The 20046-nt window shown below is 32.1% G+C and overlaps 1 protein-coding gene across 1 annotated transcript; it reads left to right on the plus strand.

The window, feature by feature from the left end:
• Window positions 1-935: 935 nt before the first annotated feature.
• On the plus strand, window positions 936-6337 carry LOC108905224 (brachyurin). The gene is made up of 3 exons (XM_018708016.1): window positions 936-1015; window positions 4275-4471; window positions 5601-6337. Exons 1-3 carry the CDS (start codon window positions 965-967, stop codon window positions 6193-6195), a joined length of 843 nt encoding a protein of 280 aa, XP_018563532.1. The 5' UTR covers window positions 936-964; the 3' UTR covers window positions 6196-6337.
• Window positions 6338-20046: the final 13709 nt, after the last annotated feature.

Here is a 20046-nt window from a genome sequence, read left to right on the forward strand (position 1 = left end):
TTTTTGTTGTTTTTCTTTTTTTGAATTGTATTCAGTATGTGTTAAACTTTTCCAGAAATAAACTAACTATTACTTATCATTACATACCATTAAAAGAATATCTTCGATTTTGAGTTTTATTACTGAAACTAATAGTGATAGTAACTAGGTGCCAAAGCCTACTTGAAATAAAAAACAAAAATTTGTGATCCTAGCTGCTAGACTTTGGCGCATTTTGCTTGGTTTTCTCGAAAACGGGCAAATTTTATCACTTCTTACAAGAGCATCTTTTTTGTTTAGAATAAAATTTGCCATAACAGCAAGTGACAAAATGATTAACCTCAAAAAAGTTAGTTAAATGTTCCCGCGGTGTACTGCACTGAACGATATAGCCAAATTCAGAGCATTTAGCATCCCCAGAAACTCCACATAACAAAATTTAAGTTCATTCGGTCGAATTTTGTCGAAGATAGGACCGAAACTAGATTCTAAAAAATTATTTTCAACGCCCTTTATCTTGAACACGGAAAAAGATACGCCCATGGTTCATAGGAACAATTTATAATATTTTTTGAAATGCTATCTGGCCCCGAATTTATGCTAGTGTTTTTCAGTACACCCTGTATATAAATTAAAATTAAAGAAAAAGATTTCTTTGTAGCAGCTGTCTCTTTACGTGATCCAACTTTGTCGAAGGTGAAACAAGAAAATAGGATGTTTTTCTGAATGTTTACATTATCTGAGGATGTACACAGATCTAAGCTTAATGCCTTTACAAAAAAGTAAAAAACTGACTGACAAATGTATTTTAATTTACATATTATGGTAAAATATCTTAAAATAATCGTCTATAAATTTATTAACTAATTTGAAAACTTAATTTACTGATGATAATCGATATACTTTGATATTCGTTATCTATCCGGTGACATATAAGTAACAATGCACCACAATACTTTCCATCCTTTTGTAGAAGTGGGCGAAAATGATACAGGCTTCAGGGCTTCTAATTGTTTTGTTTGTGTGTAGCTTATCGGTAAGTAAATATTTTTTATCGTGAGTAAAAAAGGGAAAACACTAATCACTTGAACCTGATGTTATGCACAAATATTAAATATGGACGTTTTTCTCGTAGAAATTTAAGAATATTTCTTTATGTAAAGATTTATCCACGAAGCTGTCATTTTCGAGATAGAAGTTGTTGATATTTTAAGGCAGCATGGATTTCATTAGAATCCAGAAAAAATTTACGACTATATTGAAGATATCTGGTAAAATCACTTAAATAAATTGAATATTTATCCAAATGTATAATTTGGTAACCTTGACAATTTTCTAAATGAAATTTTCATTCAAGTAATTACAACATATTGTATTTTCAGTGGCGTTACCTCATTTTTGAAGAAAATATAAATACCTGCACCATTAGTTCGAGTTGAAACATAATTTTAATGTCAAAAGTCACGTTATTGATGTATTGTCTACAAAGGATTTCTTTCAATGTTTTCACCCTTTATTTTTAACTTAAATATCTTGGTTTTTACTTTATTTTAAATATATTAAACTAACTACATTTAATACATTTAAAAATTCTATTAAATAAAATCATTCATTGTTCTTAGATAACAAAAGTGTAGATATGCAAAAGATATCTAATGGCATAGACAATAGAAATAGAAATAACTACTCTAGTAATATTTAGCAAACAATTAGCAATTAATAATTATCCAAAGTAAAAATTAAAAATATGTTTAAATGTCGTTATATACATCAAAAGTACGTACTTGACGTTTTGAATTTATTCAATAACATTATCTTTCAAAGAAACATCTTGTATTCTGTTGTTAGCATCACCCTTGACCAAAAACCAACATGCAAAATAGCCATGATAGATAGGATCTTACTATTTCTACATTCTAATTAGCGGTTGCTTAATTAAACACCTGAAAAATTTCGAAAATGAAGCCTTTCCGGACACATATACAAGAAAATATTCTTAAATTTGGACGATGAAAAAGCTTCTCCATTGTTACACCCCATATAACTAAATACCAATAAGAAAAATTCAGCGTGAGGTCTCTATTAAGATAAAAAAAATCAATTGAAAAAGTAGTTTAAATCTTATTAATGAAGACTATACTTGTATAAACTCAGGTGTTTGTATTAACATGATAAGGCGCTTATCACATAATGATATATTGTGTGTTAATATAACAAGAAAATGATTAGGTACTATACTTCACAAGATAAAATACCACCGACAGATCGGTATCAGTATGGTCTACATACATATTTATAATATAATTATAAAATTATTATAAGATAGTAACCACTTATCTAATGATTGCGTAATAAAATGGATAAAAAGGACCGAAGACTTTTTCTAATTTTTAATCTTAAGTATATCACTCTAACTTAAGATACTGGAGTAATATGTAATTACAATAAAGGAAATAACTGAAAGCATTTATTTAGAGGCACATATTTCTGACAAGCAAATATCGGTAACTAAAGTTTAGTCAACTCGTAGCTATTTATTGTATAACTGTTTAAAATAGCATTTTATTCACGCAAGAATGTTTAAACGCGAGAATGTTAACAATTTGCACACATAATTGAAACCATGAAGTTACATAATTTTTGTTGCCTAATATCTTAAATTTTATACAAGGTCTATTCAGAAAATAACCGACCTTCAAAATTTTAAAACTTTATTATTAACTTTATACATTTTTGGTACTTGTCTTCTTCAAGGTACTTCCCTTCTCTATTTACACAAAAAAAGTAGTATTCTGTGGAAAATTCTATTCTGATGAATATTCTAAAGAACCTGACCCCTATTTAAAGTTACACCCTATAAAAAAAGAACGAAGAAGTACGAAATTTTCATCAAATAGGTATGATTAAATTGAACAACATATGTGTCAAACAGGGGGTTGTATTAAATTTGTGGAATGTTAAATATGTAACAGAAGAGATCTGTCAACACAATTCTTAGACAATAACGTAACTGCTTCTGGATATCCTTTTCCAGAGTTTGACAAATGGATAGTAGCCTTCTTAATCTTCGTATCTCGAGAAGTCCGCATTCAGAACGTCCTGAGTGTTACTGAACAGCGAGAAAAGCATTTTAATTTACATCGTCGTCAACTGAAGGTCTGTCAGATTTCGGTAAATCTCTGACATGCCCTTCCTCTTTAAATCTGAACTCTATCTTAGCGACAGTTGAAAGAGGAATAGATTCTAGTCCAGGGAGATGTTTATATACTTCGATAAGAGCGAAAATTTTGTCACAAAATCCCGTTCTTAATACTTTAGTCTCTGAGTTGTATTTACTGACAATTATGTCAATATTTGAGTAATGCGTCAGCAAATAAATAGGAAGGATTTCTTTAAGGCATTAAAAAAATAGTAGCGGTTCTTTGTCACAATTAATTGCCGTTGCTCATTGTGCCCATAGGGACAAAATTATTTAAATAAAAAATAAATTATGTATTATTCTGTAGATGAAAGCAAGACTAGTATTCCACTGCGCTGAAGAAACATATTAGCCAATGATACGTTAATAACACTATAATTCTATGCCAGTTGAGGATGGATAAGTTGGTTTTTATTCTATTTTCAAATTATTATTTGCTTTTTGATATTTCAATGTATTATCTAGATTGATATGTACTATCTAGATTATCAATAATTATACTTATAGGTATGTCTCTCGGGCAACAAGTAATATTATACAATTAACTCTTAAAATATAATAGACACATTATATACAAATTATTATAATTTTTTTACCTTTAGCAGAAAATATTTTTATGGACGCCTATGAAACTCATTAAATTTTATTGCTAGGCGTTTTATACATGTTCAAATGACTTCGGACAGACTATAACGCTAAAATAGGGGTACTATAAACAAGCGTGTTAATTGGGTCAAAATAAAAACTTTTTATTCTTGCACTTTTTTCTCTAAAATGCAATCTTGAGGAGTTATAGGCATTTTAAATCTCAAAATTGGATAAAAATGGCTGCAACTAAAAGTGCAGGAATAAAAAGTTTTGACCCTGTTAACATATCAACTACGTTAACAAAAAATCCAGGTTTCTCCTGATTTTGAACTATTTTTTTGAGATTAGGGAAAAATCCTGACGCGTTAGAGCATTTCTTATAGCTCTATCGTCAAAATACAGAGGGTATCATATTCTGTTAAAAAACATATGAAAACATTTCTTTCTTGTGTTCTTGTTTTACTACGATTTAAAATATGTAAATTATTTGGACATTTTGACATTTCAGATAGCTGCAGACTGGGAGTCGTTCAAAGAAAGATATGTTGACTTATCTCCAACTATTCCTCGTATAATTGGTGGAGAAGAAGCTACTCCCCATGAATTTCCATTCCAAGTTGCATTGGTAATAAATGGTAACTCGTTTTGTGGAGGTTCGTTGATATCATCGAATTATGTTCTCACTGCAGCCCACTGTGCTATAGCGTAAGTACAATTAGTCGATGAAGAAAACTATTATACAGTGTGTTCCGGATGTGGTACCGCATTCTTGCAAACATTTTTATTGTTGATTTTTCGACCATGGGCAGTAACAAATATGTAATAAACCATATAGGCCTTTAATGTGTGTTTTCATATCTTAATATATAGAATAAATATTGTTTTATATTATGAGTTATAATTTACGTTATTTTTATAAAGTTTCAACCCTTAAAAACACCCTTAATGATAAAAATATAATATTATAGCGCATATCTTATAGATAGAAATCTTTTTAATAGTATATGATATTATAAATCATTTATTACAAAATTTCAACCCTTAAAAAAACTACCCCTATTAACACTATATTTAAGACAAAATAGTTTTTAACAGTTTGAAATGATTTGATAGTACAAATAGGATACATTACATAAATTCTTTTCCTAAATGAAAAAAAACTCAGTCTTTTTCTTCTTCTATAATCTTCATTTTCTTCGTGATGTATTCTTCTCATAGAACGTCTATTTTCCGAGTTATTCGAGAAAAACTACTGAAAACGTCATTTTTTAAATAATAAATGTACACTTTCAATCACCAATAACTCAGAAAATATTGACTTATCGAAAAATGTTCATAGGATACTTTTTGCTTAAAATTGATTGCTTTATCTATTCCTAGGTTATTTTCAATATTTTATTTTTCCACTCCCTGGGCAAAAGCGCTCATCGGCACTATATAACTTTTGTTTCTTGAGGTATTTTCTGGTTACAGCCCAAGTTTTACGTGAATCGGTTCTATCCGAAAGAATTCAGAGGAGAAACCCTTGGTTCGCGGGATTATAAACCAGTGTTTCTTAAAAATAATGTACCTAATAATTTCTTCTTGATGTAATAAAAGTTTTAGAGAAAATGAGCTCATATGTGATTCACATCAATAACTCATTCATTTAGAAATTTTATTACATTTATTTATGTGTAACGGTTCTCTCCAAAATTGCTTAAGGAGTTACACCTACAAAGTTTAGATTACATCGATATATGGAATATATCGATCTTTTAACACATCAGTCACCTCAAGTAACATATAAATTAACATTTATCCTGTTATATTCATAATATACTTTTTGTTTCAGCATCACCACCGTAGACGTTATCCTAGGAGCCCATAATGTTACCGTGGCCGAAGATAGCCAAGTGTACTTAACTGGAACGGAAGTTATCCTTCACGAGAACTACAACTTGGTGACTTTCCAGAACGACATAGCACTGATCAAATTGTCGGAATCAGTTACATTAAATGATTACATTCAAACCGTTCCTTTGCCCAGTCGAAATGACGCCAACAAGACATATGACGACGAAATAGTAACAAGCATTGGATGGGGCCTTACCAAGGATTTGGATCACACTCCCACCTTGCGTGATATTTCACCTGTTCTCAGATACGTTGAAGTTGAGGTTCACGATCTTGATGACTGTAGGGACTATTACAACAGAAATATTTATAATATAACTTACGTAACTAGTTTGAATATCTGTACAAGCGGTTACAGAAACAAAGGTACATGCAGTGGAGATTCTGGTGGACCGTTGATCCTTAATGGGGTTCAAATCGGTTTAGTGTCTATTGGAACAACCCTCTGTGAACTATGTTCTCCTTCTGTGTTCACGGATTTAGGAAAACATCTGGACTGGATTGTAGAACATAGTGATGTAGTTATACAATAGGCGTAAACAAATTTATTTATCTGCAACCGTTATGTAATGACTATAATTTGACATTGTTTCAAATGTACCTATTACCGCACGTAATGACATTGTAAATTAGACAAGTTAGACATTTATCAAATAAACGAAGTTTGTAAGGTTATGTGAAATAGTTATTTACATCATAAGGGAGGTAAGTGTTATTAACCAGTCGAGGAAGATTTTGCGCCCGAGCGGAGCGAGGGCTGGCAATAGAGTCCGAGACTGGTAAATTATCCTTAACTGCTGCGTAGTGTATAATATTTTATCTGCTTCCACAGTTCTTTATGGTTCATGAATTGAAGATTATGTTTTATTGTTTGACATTTCTTAATCAATTAATTTTAACATTATTCGAAATCTTGCAAGGTCACCTTGGTTGTTTGGATTTTGTCGTTTCTAAAGTGTGTATAAACAAAGTTACATAAATGTTGCATTTTTGTTGGTTTTGAATTATTATTTCTAAATGAGTGATTTTCAAATAGAAAGTGCAGCAAATTCTGCCTGCGAATTTTTATTGCCCGAGCAGTCGAAAGTGCGCTACGAACGAGCATATAGGAATTTCAAAGAATGGTGCCAGAACAAATATCCTGGTGTCTTTGAAATGTTACTGCTAGCATATTTCATGGAGAAGTCAAGAACTTTAAAGTTACCAGCGAGTTTGTGGAATGAATATTCAGTGATTAAGTTATTATTTTCATAGAGGAGAACATGGATATATCAAAATACCCCAAGCTGAGAGCATTTTTGAAACGTAAGAATGACGGCTATACACCTAAAAAGACAAACGTTTTTATACAAGAGAACAAGTCAACGATTGTCTCGTTCAGGCACCCCATAACACATATTTGCTAATGAAGATAGTAACGGTCTTAGACATTGCAGGAGGATGCCGTACTGATGAGTCAACGTCAATTTAAAAAATTTCGATGACATTATTTTAGTTACAATTCCAGATTCTAAAAATGGTACGTCATGTACGTTTACAATTACTTCTCGTCTGGGTTCTGTTTCTCACCTAGGAATTGTCAAGAAATATATCAAGATTAGATTGGAAATTAAAACTGAAATTTCACGCTTTTTTATGCGCTATCAAGTAGATGTTACAACCAACCATTCCGCAAAAATACTCTTTCTATGATTCCTCATAAGATTGCACAGTTTTTGAAACTAGAACATCCTGAAACATATACAGGCCATTCATTTCGAAGAACATCGGCAATGTTACTGGCTAATACAGGAGTAGATGTATTAGCAATCAAGAGACATGGTGGGTGGAAATTAGCCACAATTGCAGAAAGTTATGTTGCTGACAGTTTAAGTAACAAAAATGAAATAGCCAACAGGATTCTTTACAATGACAGTTCAACTCCAGGTTCTAGTACCTAGTACGTCGCATCATGCTGTTTTAATGGATCAGTCAGATAATATTGAGCCTCCCGTGACTGAAGCGGTCAAATCATTTTGATAAAAATGTGAGAATTAGTAAACGCGAGGGGAATAATTATCCAGATTTTATAAATGTTACTAAATGTAGTAACTGTACAATTACTATAAATATTCATTATTAATAATTAATAAAATGTAATGTTCATCAAATATTTATATTTATTTGTTCATAAAATATCCATTTATAACTCGAAATCATTTTTTTCCCTACGGGAGGTAAGTTACCTCTATAGCAACTTCCACTTTTACGGTGAAATCCACTTACCTCCTTAAAAACAATGTATTAGTCTATTTACTATAGTGGGAGCAGATGAACTCATTTATTATATACATTAAAAGTAAAATCTTTACAGATGGATAAATTAACGTCAGTGGTAGGTGGTAATATTTTGGTGCGTACATAATTTTTAGATATTAATGAAATAACTTGGAATGTTGGGACAATATTTTCGACTTCCAAGGGCCTTCTTCATTTTGGCCTAGACTGTTCATAGCCGTTCGTTTTTTGTTTTCACTAGAACTTTCGATGTAGTCTTGAGCGACATAATTAGACTTTATTTTTATACTCAAGAGATCTACTTCGCAATCGGCCAAAAAGGGTGTTAAATAAACGGTGCAATCTCTATATCCAACAAGGAAGCGTGCATGATGACAGTTTTCATGTTTTATTTCGAAGTACCTTCTTACCACTTCTACAATACTACAGTGTGCAGTATGCATACATAAGTCTGTCAACATTTTTATACTGCCAATGAATATTCATTGAGAATATACCCATTTTAACTTTGAAAATTTGTGTAAAATTAATAATAAAGTTTAAAAAAATAAAGTTGGGTTATTTTCTGATCAGACCTCGTATACATACAGGGTGTCCGAAAATTTCACCGACAACGTTTGACTGCATATTCACGATGATGATAAATAAATTCGATCTTGGAGTTGTAAATTTTCATAATTTTCGTGTGTGGACTGATGTGAATTCTAAAGAAACATGACAATGACATTAGCCGATAGTCACAGCAATGAAGATTTTGTTTTCATCGTCTACTGAACTCAAAGTTTTAAATCCGTGCCACTGCTACGCAGACCAAAACATACACACCTGCAAATAATGCTATATTTCTCAAGAACGATTTTCTGTAGGAGAATTTCTCAAGAGACATATATTTTTTTTTAAATAAAAGGAACTTTTCAATGTTTCTGCCTTTTTTAAAAAAATACGACTACTGTAAAAGTTTTGGCCGCTAAAAGGGGGAGAAAGCTACCACCCAGTATATCGATTTGACAAAAGTTTTACGAAATAATACGCCATAATAGTCCAAATAAATGTGCCAAATTTTAACGCGATCGGTAAAAGGATTGGTTATGAAGTTATTAATTATATTAGTTTTATTTTTAACATCTTTGAAGGCCTGTAACTCAAAAACAAAAAAATTCTATTTAACTTTTTTTCGTAGATCGTACTGATTTATCGTCGTGAATGCGCAGTTAAACAAAATATCATTTACATTTATATCAGCTTTTCTTGTTAACTTATGACGTAGAATCCACCACCAAAATTTGAACAAGCGTTTTACTTATTGCATCCTACGAGACTAACCAGTTATAAATAATGAGAAAATATTTAACTAAATCCCCGAATATTCGGAAAGCGTATATCAAACTTTTTTGTATTTCCGCATTCAAGGAAATAAAGGACGCGACAAACACCGTGTTGGGGGATTAGAGTGGGCTTATGAATGGCTAGAGTTGTAGAATATGTCAAGAGACTATGGCGTGTACAAATAGCTACTGTCAGTGTGAAAGTAGGAGTAAAAGAGGAAAAAAATGTGCAACATTACAAGCCCCCAGTCTAAATAACAAAATGTATATACGTTTGTGCGCACTTGATGTACCCTTATTATTTTTTATTTCGGGGCAGTACTGTAAGTAGAAAAAAATATCAAAAGTAATAAATAAAGTTACTTTTTAACACCACATCTGTAATTAGAGTTGTGGCTATAAAACAGAAAAAAAAAACAACTTGTTACTTTCGCAAAAGTTCAAGTGATAAATAAATGTTAGACATTGAAATATCCTTCCCGTTACTGTCCTTTGTAGATGATAATTTTATTATTATTATTATATTGAAAACTTAAATAAAAACAACTGTCTCTAAGAATTTTCTTCTATGGTATTAAGAAATATTTTTCATTTATCTTTAAAATGGTTTGACTCGGAGACTTCTGGTAAGTCTTTGCAATAAACCGTTTTAGTAGTGACGCCACATACGCCAAATAATAAGCAACCCCATGGTGCACATTGTCATGAAGAATTACTCTCAATCAATATTTTTACTAGATCAATTTTCCAAAAAGGCTTCTTTGTCATGACCTTCAATATTGCGATATGCTGGCAATATTAGAAATATTTAAAAAGTTTCAAACCCCAAGTGACAAACTAAAAAAAAAATATAGAACTTATATATTTAAATTTATATAATATTGACTTTTATAGTAAATAATAAATTAAAATTATATCAACGCTACTGAGTATGCGCATTACAGATAATTTCATGTAAGTGAAGTAGCCTCGCGAGAGGATATCGTTCAAGAAGGTTTGGTTGTGGTTAAGAGTATGTCTATAATAAATCACTTGAAGAAAAAAACATTCGACACAACACGACACCAAGAAAAACAATAAAAATACTTCTTAGAACTAGAAAATGCCAAGATTAAACAAAGGAAGAGAAAAGACGCTAAAGACAACAGCGATGACTTATCATCAAGATCTCACCTGCGTATGAGACTAACGTTAAATTTTTGCTTTATTTCAATTTATGAATATTCTTTTATATCGTTTTTTGTAAGTTTTAAGCACATTAGTGTAGCTATTTTACCAAACACATGTTGGTTGTTTTTAAATACTTCTAAATCCTTGTAAAAATAAATTAATTTGAAGTTGTTCATTTTTAGTATCTACGTAAATAGTGCACAAGGGTCAGATTCGGTCTGTACAATTTCAATTATGACAATTTGTTGCGGGTTGCCTAAATATGTGACGTCACACTAAAAGAGTCTATTTAGGTAACTGTAATACATTTCTTGAATGTCTAGAAATTAACATAACATTTACTGCTGCTAGCGCGTTTATTACATGAACTAAAAATGTAAAACTTTCTGAAAATATAAGTTTAACCCTTTCTTTAATTGTCTCTAAAATCCCGATTCGATATATCCAATAGTTATTATAAACTTTATAAAAGAAAGCTATCTTCGAAACAAAGAGGCGTAGATATATTTTTTTTAATTACTGTAAAAATAAGCTCTATTTAATGCAAAAAGAGTGAATTCCCGAGCGACTTTTGCCAATGTTTATAACGCTTTTGCACGTCTTACTTTGTTAGTGGTAAAGGGCTACTATCGGATTGACCGTCTTTTCCATAAATTTCATCAACATTCATGGCTTTTTGCAATAATAATGCGCCATTTTCGAAAACTGATTTTTCCGCGTTGAACTTTTATTTTATAGTTAACAAATTAGTGAAATATGACTTTAGATATTTTAAATTGTAGGTAATTTAATTACATACAACATAAAATGACTAACCGCTTTGCAAATAGAATAGAATTTGCATATTTGAAGTGACGAAAACCCCCATGCTATTATTCAGACAAAACACTAACAAAAATTTATCATTAATGTATGGATGGGAGTAATTGGAAACTACTTAGTAGGACAACATATAATTGATACTTTCTTTCATTGACGCTTTAAATGGGGATAAATACCTACATTTACTGCAACACTTTAACCTGTTATTGGAAGACGTCCCTTTAAATTTTTTAAATAACATGCCCGATGTTGCACCACTCCATTTTAGCATTTTCCCGATCAATGGATCGCTCGAGGTAGTCCTTTTCCGTGGCTGCCTCGGCGTCCCGATCTTAATTCTCTCTATTTTTATCTTTGGGGCCATCTTAAAAGTCTTGTTTATCAAACTCCTATAAATAGTAGGGAAGAATTATTAAATAGCATAATTACATACGCCGACATAATTAGAAATGATCACCACATGTTATTTCGAGTACAGCAGAGGTGTTTGAGCAATTTCAGAAAATGCATTGAAGTTCAAGGTGCACATGTTGATCATCTTACTTTTATCTTTTCTCTTTTAGTTCTATAGAAACCAAGATTTTATCACATTTTTGATACAATAACTGTATGTTGTTAATAAAATTCGATTTTCTCAAAAACGGTACAAGATGTCGACTGATATACGGTATACCTTTTTTTAACAAACTGAGAGGGGAATCGAACTATGAAAGAAAAATGTCAAATTTGTCGTGGTAACGACTTAGAAGTTATAATTAGAATTTGTTTTTCAAACTTCTTTCTTTGAAGGCGAATAACTCCACAACTAAGCCCGATAGAATTATTTTTTATGAAGTATTACAACTACTTTGAGCTCCCCTGTACACCCCTTCAATTTTGACATGACCTTTCCCTGTATACAGGGTGTCCCATTAAAGAAAAAGCAACATTGTTTCATCATGAACCTTAAAAAGTTTGTATCTTATCGTTTTTCGATAGCTATCCTACTTTAGGAGATAATTGACCGTTTCCATAAACATCAGCGGCCCTGTATATAATTCTTAGCTCAAAGTAATAATTTCTATCATGTCTGTTATAATTCTAATTAATTTAGTACCATATGTGCGGCAAATATTACCCTGACATAAAATTCTGAGCACAGCCCAGTCTTTAAATGATATAAATAGCATCCCATTATTACTAATTTAATAAGATCCTCCCGCGATGACTTTTATTGAGGTTTTGGGTCAATTATCCTGACAATTCCTCGGTTGTACGTACAGGTCTAATCCGAAGTTGATCACCTCGGCTGGCAGGAATAACTTCCGTTTCCATGGAGACCACTACCCTTACACAATCACCCTTAAGATTTATACATTCTCTACGGATTGCGTGAGGGCGACCTACGAAGACAATCGGGCGGCCTAAGACATGCTAAGACTTCAGAAAATACGAATATGAGAATTTACACTCGATTTTATTTTTTATGTTTTTAGGGCCTGGGAGAAATTATGTGTTTTGTGTGATATACTGCGGCACAGAAATTGTGATATGAATTATTATGAGGCCTTTTACGTCCTGGCGGGTGAAATATTATTCATAGATCGCGGTTGGGCCGATTATTTTTTATTTAGGAAATGTGCCAGTGTTCCGCTTGAAGAAAAAAATGCAACCAGGGGAATATTTACAGAGAGTGTAGCAAAACTTTATTAATATTCGAGAAAAAAACGTTCAAGCAGAAGTGGGAAATCAAGAAACTATATTTAGTACAGTCATTGAAGCTTTTCACCTCCGAATTCTTTGAAACTGAACCGATCCACTTGAAATTTGGCAGTTAGAGAAAAGGTAAGTGAACATTAGTGACATACGCCGATTGACGCTTCCACCCTGTTGGGGATTGACACCCCTTCTGAGGGGTGGAAATCGATAGAGAATCAAATTTTGAGCAAAAAATATAGGAATAATTTTTTCGAGAAATCAATAGTTTTTTAGTTATTCACGATTGAAAACTTGAAATTTTGAGTGAAAAAAAAAACACTTTTTCAAAGTATTTTTCGCGAATAACTCAAAAACTACGCATTTTATCAAAAAAAGTGTAATGAACAAAAATGTAGCTTATAAATAAACAAAGAAAATAGTTTTTTAAAAAGTGTTGTACGTCCTATACAAAGCGAACTATGGTTAATGGAAGAGGACTTGTTTTGGGGGAATACTCAAATCGATGTATTCAACGTCAAATAATGGAAATAGGATTAATTTTACGTGTATAACGTTCTAGGAGTTTTTTTGTAGTACTCAAAAAGACCTTCAAAATGAACACTTATAAAAGTTAATTAGAGCTAAATTGAAGGAGTTATCGTCAAAAACAGATTGCTCATATTTTTTAAGGAAAAGTGAGCAGTAAACGATGTACCATTTCCATCAGAATTAAATTTAATCCTAGACCCTTCACAATTAGTTTTGTTTTAGTGTTTTTCATACGATCCTGAAGTTAGACCAGTTTAGAATGCGTATTTTTTGAATAATGTACGGTAAAAGTTGAAAACGTATTTTTCATTATTTAAAAAAAATTGTCTTATTTATATAATAACTCTGAAACTATGAAAGATGCGTAAAAAAATGATACACAACAAAAATGTAGCTTTTTTTTTCAACAAATATTTTACTTTTTTTATTCCTATAGCATAAAAAATAAAGGAGATATCGATATTGAAGAATCCATTTTAGTGAAAAAACGACCTGTCTCGAGCCATTCGATCCATTCCCTTTAAAAAACGAAGGACTTTAAAAGGTTTTATATGCAAACGATCTTACAGCTTTTGAAATTATCTTTAAAATGCTTTTTTTGTAGGATACTATAGCTTCAAAATTAACCGAGTTATGGTAAAAAAACCAATGACATTTTTTCGGAGCAAAATAGGCTTTCTCATTTTTATATATTACATATTATATTATACAAATAAAATATGTAAAAAAATTTAGTGTGTTTATTTATATGCAGCGTAACAATTTTTTTATGATTGATTATATTTAAAAATCGATTATAATAAAAATATTTTACATTAATATTGGTAAAAGGGTAGTTTATAAGAGTTGAAAATGGCAAAAGTAAAATATTCTTTCATAAACAATAGAAAGGAATTTTTATTTTAAATTGTTAGCATTCCAAGATTTAAGACGTAATTTTTTATAATTTTTTTAGCACAGGGGTGATTTATAAGGGTTGAAAAGTTATGAGATACAAATTCTTTCATAAGCAATGAGGGCATTTTTATTTTAAATAATTGCACCCGTTAAAGCATTCCAAGCTTTTAAAAAGTAATTTTTTATCATTTTTGTCAATACAGGGATGGTTCTTAGTACAGTGACTCTATACTTGTATAGAGCCACGGTAGTTTTTAGGGGTTGAAAGGGAAAAATTCTTTTATTAGCTATAAGGTAACTTTTATTTTAAATAATTGCACGATCCTATAAGCTTAGTTATATTGAATCAAAGAACCTGTGGTAGTTCCATGTGCACGAAATATTGTCAAACCCCCTAAGCTCCTAGAGCTGCAAAACAATTTCGACTCTGAATTATATCTTGGCTTAGATCAATTTCCCCAGCAGTATACTTAAATGAATTTAATGAAGTGAAGTCGATTGCAATCTCCTTAGAATAGAATTTATTTAGGAATTTCACATCAATCTTTCAGACAGACAAATATAGATCTAACCTCTAATTGGAAACTGAAATACCTAACAGACAGACCTCTTTTGTTTATTCCATTTATTACGTATTTTCTGTTTGAAAAGAGAGCTGATCCTCGGGCACACACAATGGTGCACGAGGTGCAGACCCGACTTGCTTTGATCTTTAAAGCCGAACCAATTAAGTACAAAGCTAAAGAATTGTGCCATTGGCATATAATTGATTAAAACATGACTAGACTATAAAAGTTATATTTCTTGTTAAGCGACCCCTGTTGCGGCGAAGTGCACGCTTGATTTGCTGTGATCTCTTCTATATTAATGCAGGATTTGCTGCTGCCGACGTGGACACTCGTACGTTATTAACAAAAAAATGTAAAAGTAAACCACTGAACTGATTACTTCTTTATATGTACGTCGAGTGGAAGGTAATGCACAGAATATTTATATCTGATAGGAGTGATGTTGCTCGATTCATCAGTTGCAGACATCGATGCAACCAGGGAGGAGATGAGTAGTATTGAATAGACATGCTTGAACAAATGTTTATTTTAGTGACATATATTTCATTTCTCTTCTTTGTAGTTCCAAATTATTTCTATTTAACAGTAGATAGATGATAGATATACTTGTAATAGGTTTTAAAAAGAAATTTTAAAACTTTTATTTTCTATTATACAAAATTATTAAAGCAAAATTTATCAAAAACAGTATATTAAACAACAAGGTTTGAAAACGACTCTTTGCACACGAGCGAGACATATTGGTGGACCGAGCCGAAGGCGAGGTCCACAAGTCGAGCGAGTGTGCAAAGAGGTTTTCAAACGAGTTTTTTACGATACTTTTTATACGACTGCAGAGACCACAAAAATCAAATTTTACTTTAAATCGTTTTTATTACTAAAATTGTCAACGCATTAACAAAATAAATTAAATACAACTTTTAATTTAACTCGTTTTTATTAAGAAAATTGCTAACGCATTAACAAAAGAAACTAATAATTAATATTTATGGTAACATTTGAACATTCCTTCAAGGTTACGCTGGGAAAAGCAGTATTATTGTGCACCTTGTTTTCGGTAATAGAGAATATTTTTGGTGTCGTGTTTTTAGTGCAGTTTTTCAGTGTGCGGTCGTTGTTTTCTTGTTGTATTCAAGTAGACGATCTTTTTCGAAACTTCCATTTTATTTCTCAAACAGTCATCAACGTAGCCTTCGGCAACTGTAATGGATTTCCACCCTCCATGGCGTCTGAGGGCAAGCAGATTTGAGCCAGAATTGACTAAAATTGTGGCCGATGAACGCCGAAAACAATGTCCCGTGTAACTTTCTGGATTCTCTAGCATCAAAAACTTGACGATTTCCCTAGCCATGTTTCCAATTTTGTTGATGCCAACGTTTTGGCTTGAACATTTTCCGTTTTGATAGTTTAAAAAAAAACTGCCTGTCTTCAGAATAGGAGGACGAAGAGCACAGTACTTTTTTAAGATAGTGTAAAGGTTTCCTGTAATTGTAAAACACCTAGGTATCTTTGTTTTTGTATTCTTCAGTTTAATCATCATAGCACTGCCCAAATCTTTGGTGTCTTCTATTTTGAGATAACATAATTCCTCCCTTCGACATGCCCCAGATAGTCCAACTGCCACCAGCGCCTTGATAAGTAAATATTTGTCGTCCGATGCTTTCGTCAAAAACCGGCAAAAATCATATTCTGTGAGGATTTGGGACTTCTTTGGGACGTAGTTTTCGGATTTTCCTTTGATTAGCGCTTGCAACTTTTTATAGCTTCTAAGATCTATGTTGTGATTGGCACTTAACGTTGACTTGAGCATTGAAAAAATCCTTCACAACGTCGAAGATTTATATTTCCTAGATAGTTCTTCAAAATACACGATTACTGCGTTTTCTGAGAAAGTTTGGACATTTTTGGCTAGTCGCCAGTCTATAAATCGGCTTAACTCAGCTTCATACCTGCTTCTGGATTTTGTGGGCAGCAGTTCCGAACATATTTCGCTTGCTTTCTGTAAAATCTCTTCAGAATCACACATTTTCACACCCAAACTTCGGGAATTGAACAATTTTTGAAGTATCTAATCAACAAAATAAAGGAGCCGTGACGGTTGCTATGAAACTCAGCCAACTTGAAACATTGCATAATTTGGGTGACAACATCAAACAAAAATCACAATCTGGAGACGCGTGTACAAAGATGACATAACCGTGTGCAAAATGTTTAGCACACGGCGTGTGCAAAATACCGTTTTCAGAGCGCAAAACCTCCTTTTGCAAGGCAGTCGTATAAAAAAGAACTTTCAATGTCTTTTTCTCCAACTGTCACAAAACTATGACATCTTTTTACTGTCAGAAGTCTCTAAGGTTGACATTTTCCTTACTGAAAAAAAAAAATGGTATCTTAGCAACAAAAGTTTTCACTTTTAATCCTATCAGCTAAAATTGACATAATAGCCCGGTTAAAATAGATATTTCAAATAACGAAAATTCCGACAGAGCTAAATTTTGGTGGAGACCTTGAGTACACCATTAGAAATAAAGTGTCAAAAGTCCCCATCGATTCCATGTATGCTAAAAAAGTTATTCGGGGTCAAAGGTCAAAATTTGAGGTTTTTTGGATTTTTTTCGAAAACGGTAAGTTTTATCAAAAAAGTAGCCCTGTCAAAAATTATAGACTTAAAATTATCTACACAAAAATGGTTCCTTATACTTTTTTTTTTAAGAATCACCATTCCTGAGATATCGCGATTTCAATAGTTGAAGGAGTCACGTTCTACATGATATGCACACATTTCCACACCACCTGTGAGGTAATGTACTTTGACACGTTTTTTTTTAAAGAGGTTTCCCCGGTAGGCCTACTCCACGAACTGTTATGACGGAATTTTCAGGGACAATACTCTTTTAACTGTATGATGATTATTGATATTGATATTGGTTATTGACTTTAACTGTAGTGATATTTTAATCTGATTCATACTCTTCAAAGTCGACTTGAACAGTCATGTCTTCTTCGATTTCTTCTTCTTCTTCTTCTTCCTCTTCTTCTTGCTGGATGTTGATAAATTGTTCAAATGAAGATGACTCAGCTGTCTCTTCATCGAAATCACATGAATCTTCGTCTGTTGTATATAATTGGACATTTGAACAAGACTGGCTTTGGCAATTAGTACACGCTGGAGAACACAATAACCCTACTCTTCTACAGCCACATTTAGCACTAAACCTTTTTTGCAATTGCAAAAAATAGTGTTTAGGGGTTTTTCCAGAGCAAGTAGAAGTAAAGTTTGAATCGGTTCCAAAGTATTATTTGTTAATTTCCAATCCCAGTCTTCTGGGTTCAGTTGATTGCTTAGCCATGTCTGAACTTGATAGTATACTCGATACAAGTAGCAGAAGCCGATGTTGGAGGAAGACAAGATAGTTGTACTTGTTTATTGTTTCGTGTATTTTTTACAGAAGTCAAATATCTATATTTATCTATACAATCAATTTTTTTTTGGAGCTCCTTAACAGCAAGGAGAAAGCGAATTCCTTTTGTGATTACCTATTGTTTGAGGTGAAGAATCAATTTCTGCAATCAATCAAATTTTTTCTTCCAAATAATTTTAATACTGATGTTTTACCCCTTCTGAACATTGCTGATGTAGTATCGCAGCCGGTTATCGCATGTAAAAATAAGATATGATTTTGGCATTTTGGATAAGCAGATAAACGTTTTGAAGAATATATTTCTGCTCGCTGTTGAGCCTTTCCAGGTTTTAAAAAATATATAATTTTATCAATTGGAGTCCTTGTAGTGAGTAGTATTAATAAGTCAACATCTTCACCAACTACCATAGTTGTATTTGTTGCAATAAATTGTTCTATTGCTGTTTCAATTATAAGGACATCTGCGTCATTTTGACTAAGGGACTAAGTTCCTTTTGAGTGTATATTTTCAGAATAGTATAGTTTATACATACAAGAGACACAAATAGGCATTTTTACTTGCATTAAGTACCTGACTATGTATATACGTGGCAAATATGTGCATATCATGTAGAACGTGACTCCTCCAACTTTTAGAATCGCGATATCTCAGGAATGGTGGTTCTTAGAAAAAAATAGTACCTATAAGGACTATTAAATATAGATAATTTTCAGATTATTTTTGTCAGAGCTACTTTTTTGATAAAACTTACCGTTTTCGAAAAAAATCCAAAAAACCTCAAATTTTGACCTTTGACCCCGAATAACTTTTTTAGCACACATGTGATCGGTGGGGACTTTTGACAATTTATTTCTAATGGTGTACCCAAAGTCCACCAAAATTTAGCTCTGTCGGAATTTTTGTTATTTGACCACTATTTGACTAATTTGACCGGACTATAAAATGATTAAAACATTCTTAGATTAAAAGTTTTAATTTATAAAAGTTTATTCGACAATATTTACACTCATTTATGTCAAATAAAAGAAAAAAAAAGACACATTGAAGTAGGTAGGAACGTTACACCGACTTTTTATTTTATAGAGAACTTTTAAGGCGCACACTTTTTACAAAGCTAAGATGTGTCAAGATATCAATCTTATAAAATGCTCTTATCTTCGCGTGCAGTGTGTATTTCGTGCAACCTAACTGGGGTCTTAAAACGTAGGGGGTGTGAGTGGGTACAACGCCTCTTTGATATTATATAGTGGGTCGTAAGTGCTAATGCTCGAACATTTTTGTGCATATGGATAAGTTAAAGGACAGTTATGTCCCTTCGCTGCAATAAAAATCGATAAATTGAATGCATATGACAATTATTATTGGCCATACACGCTTCTCCTCTTAAAAATAATGATCGGTTGCCAATTACACGGTTAGGGTTTAGTTTTATTGAGAGGACTTGTCTCTGGAACTGGTAATTGTCAATTGTCATCAAAGTTTCGTGGGGATGTAGCTAAGATTTTGTATACTCTATTGTATAGGGTCTTCTACATACAATTATTTACTTTTTGTGACGTCTTTCTTGATAAAAAAAGTAACCATTTGTTAAGAGACAGTTACTATCGCAATTTTGAATTTGATGATGAGAATACATATTTAAAGATTTCGTGGACTCAAAATAGGCAGATTTAGG

This window comes from Anoplophora glabripennis, unplaced genomic scaffold (assembly GCF_000390285.2).
Source record: "Anoplophora glabripennis isolate ALB-LARVAE unplaced genomic scaffold, Agla_2.0 scaffold68, whole genome shotgun sequence".
In the NCBI taxonomy this organism is placed as follows: domain Eukaryota; kingdom Metazoa; phylum Arthropoda; class Insecta; order Coleoptera; family Cerambycidae; genus Anoplophora; species Anoplophora glabripennis.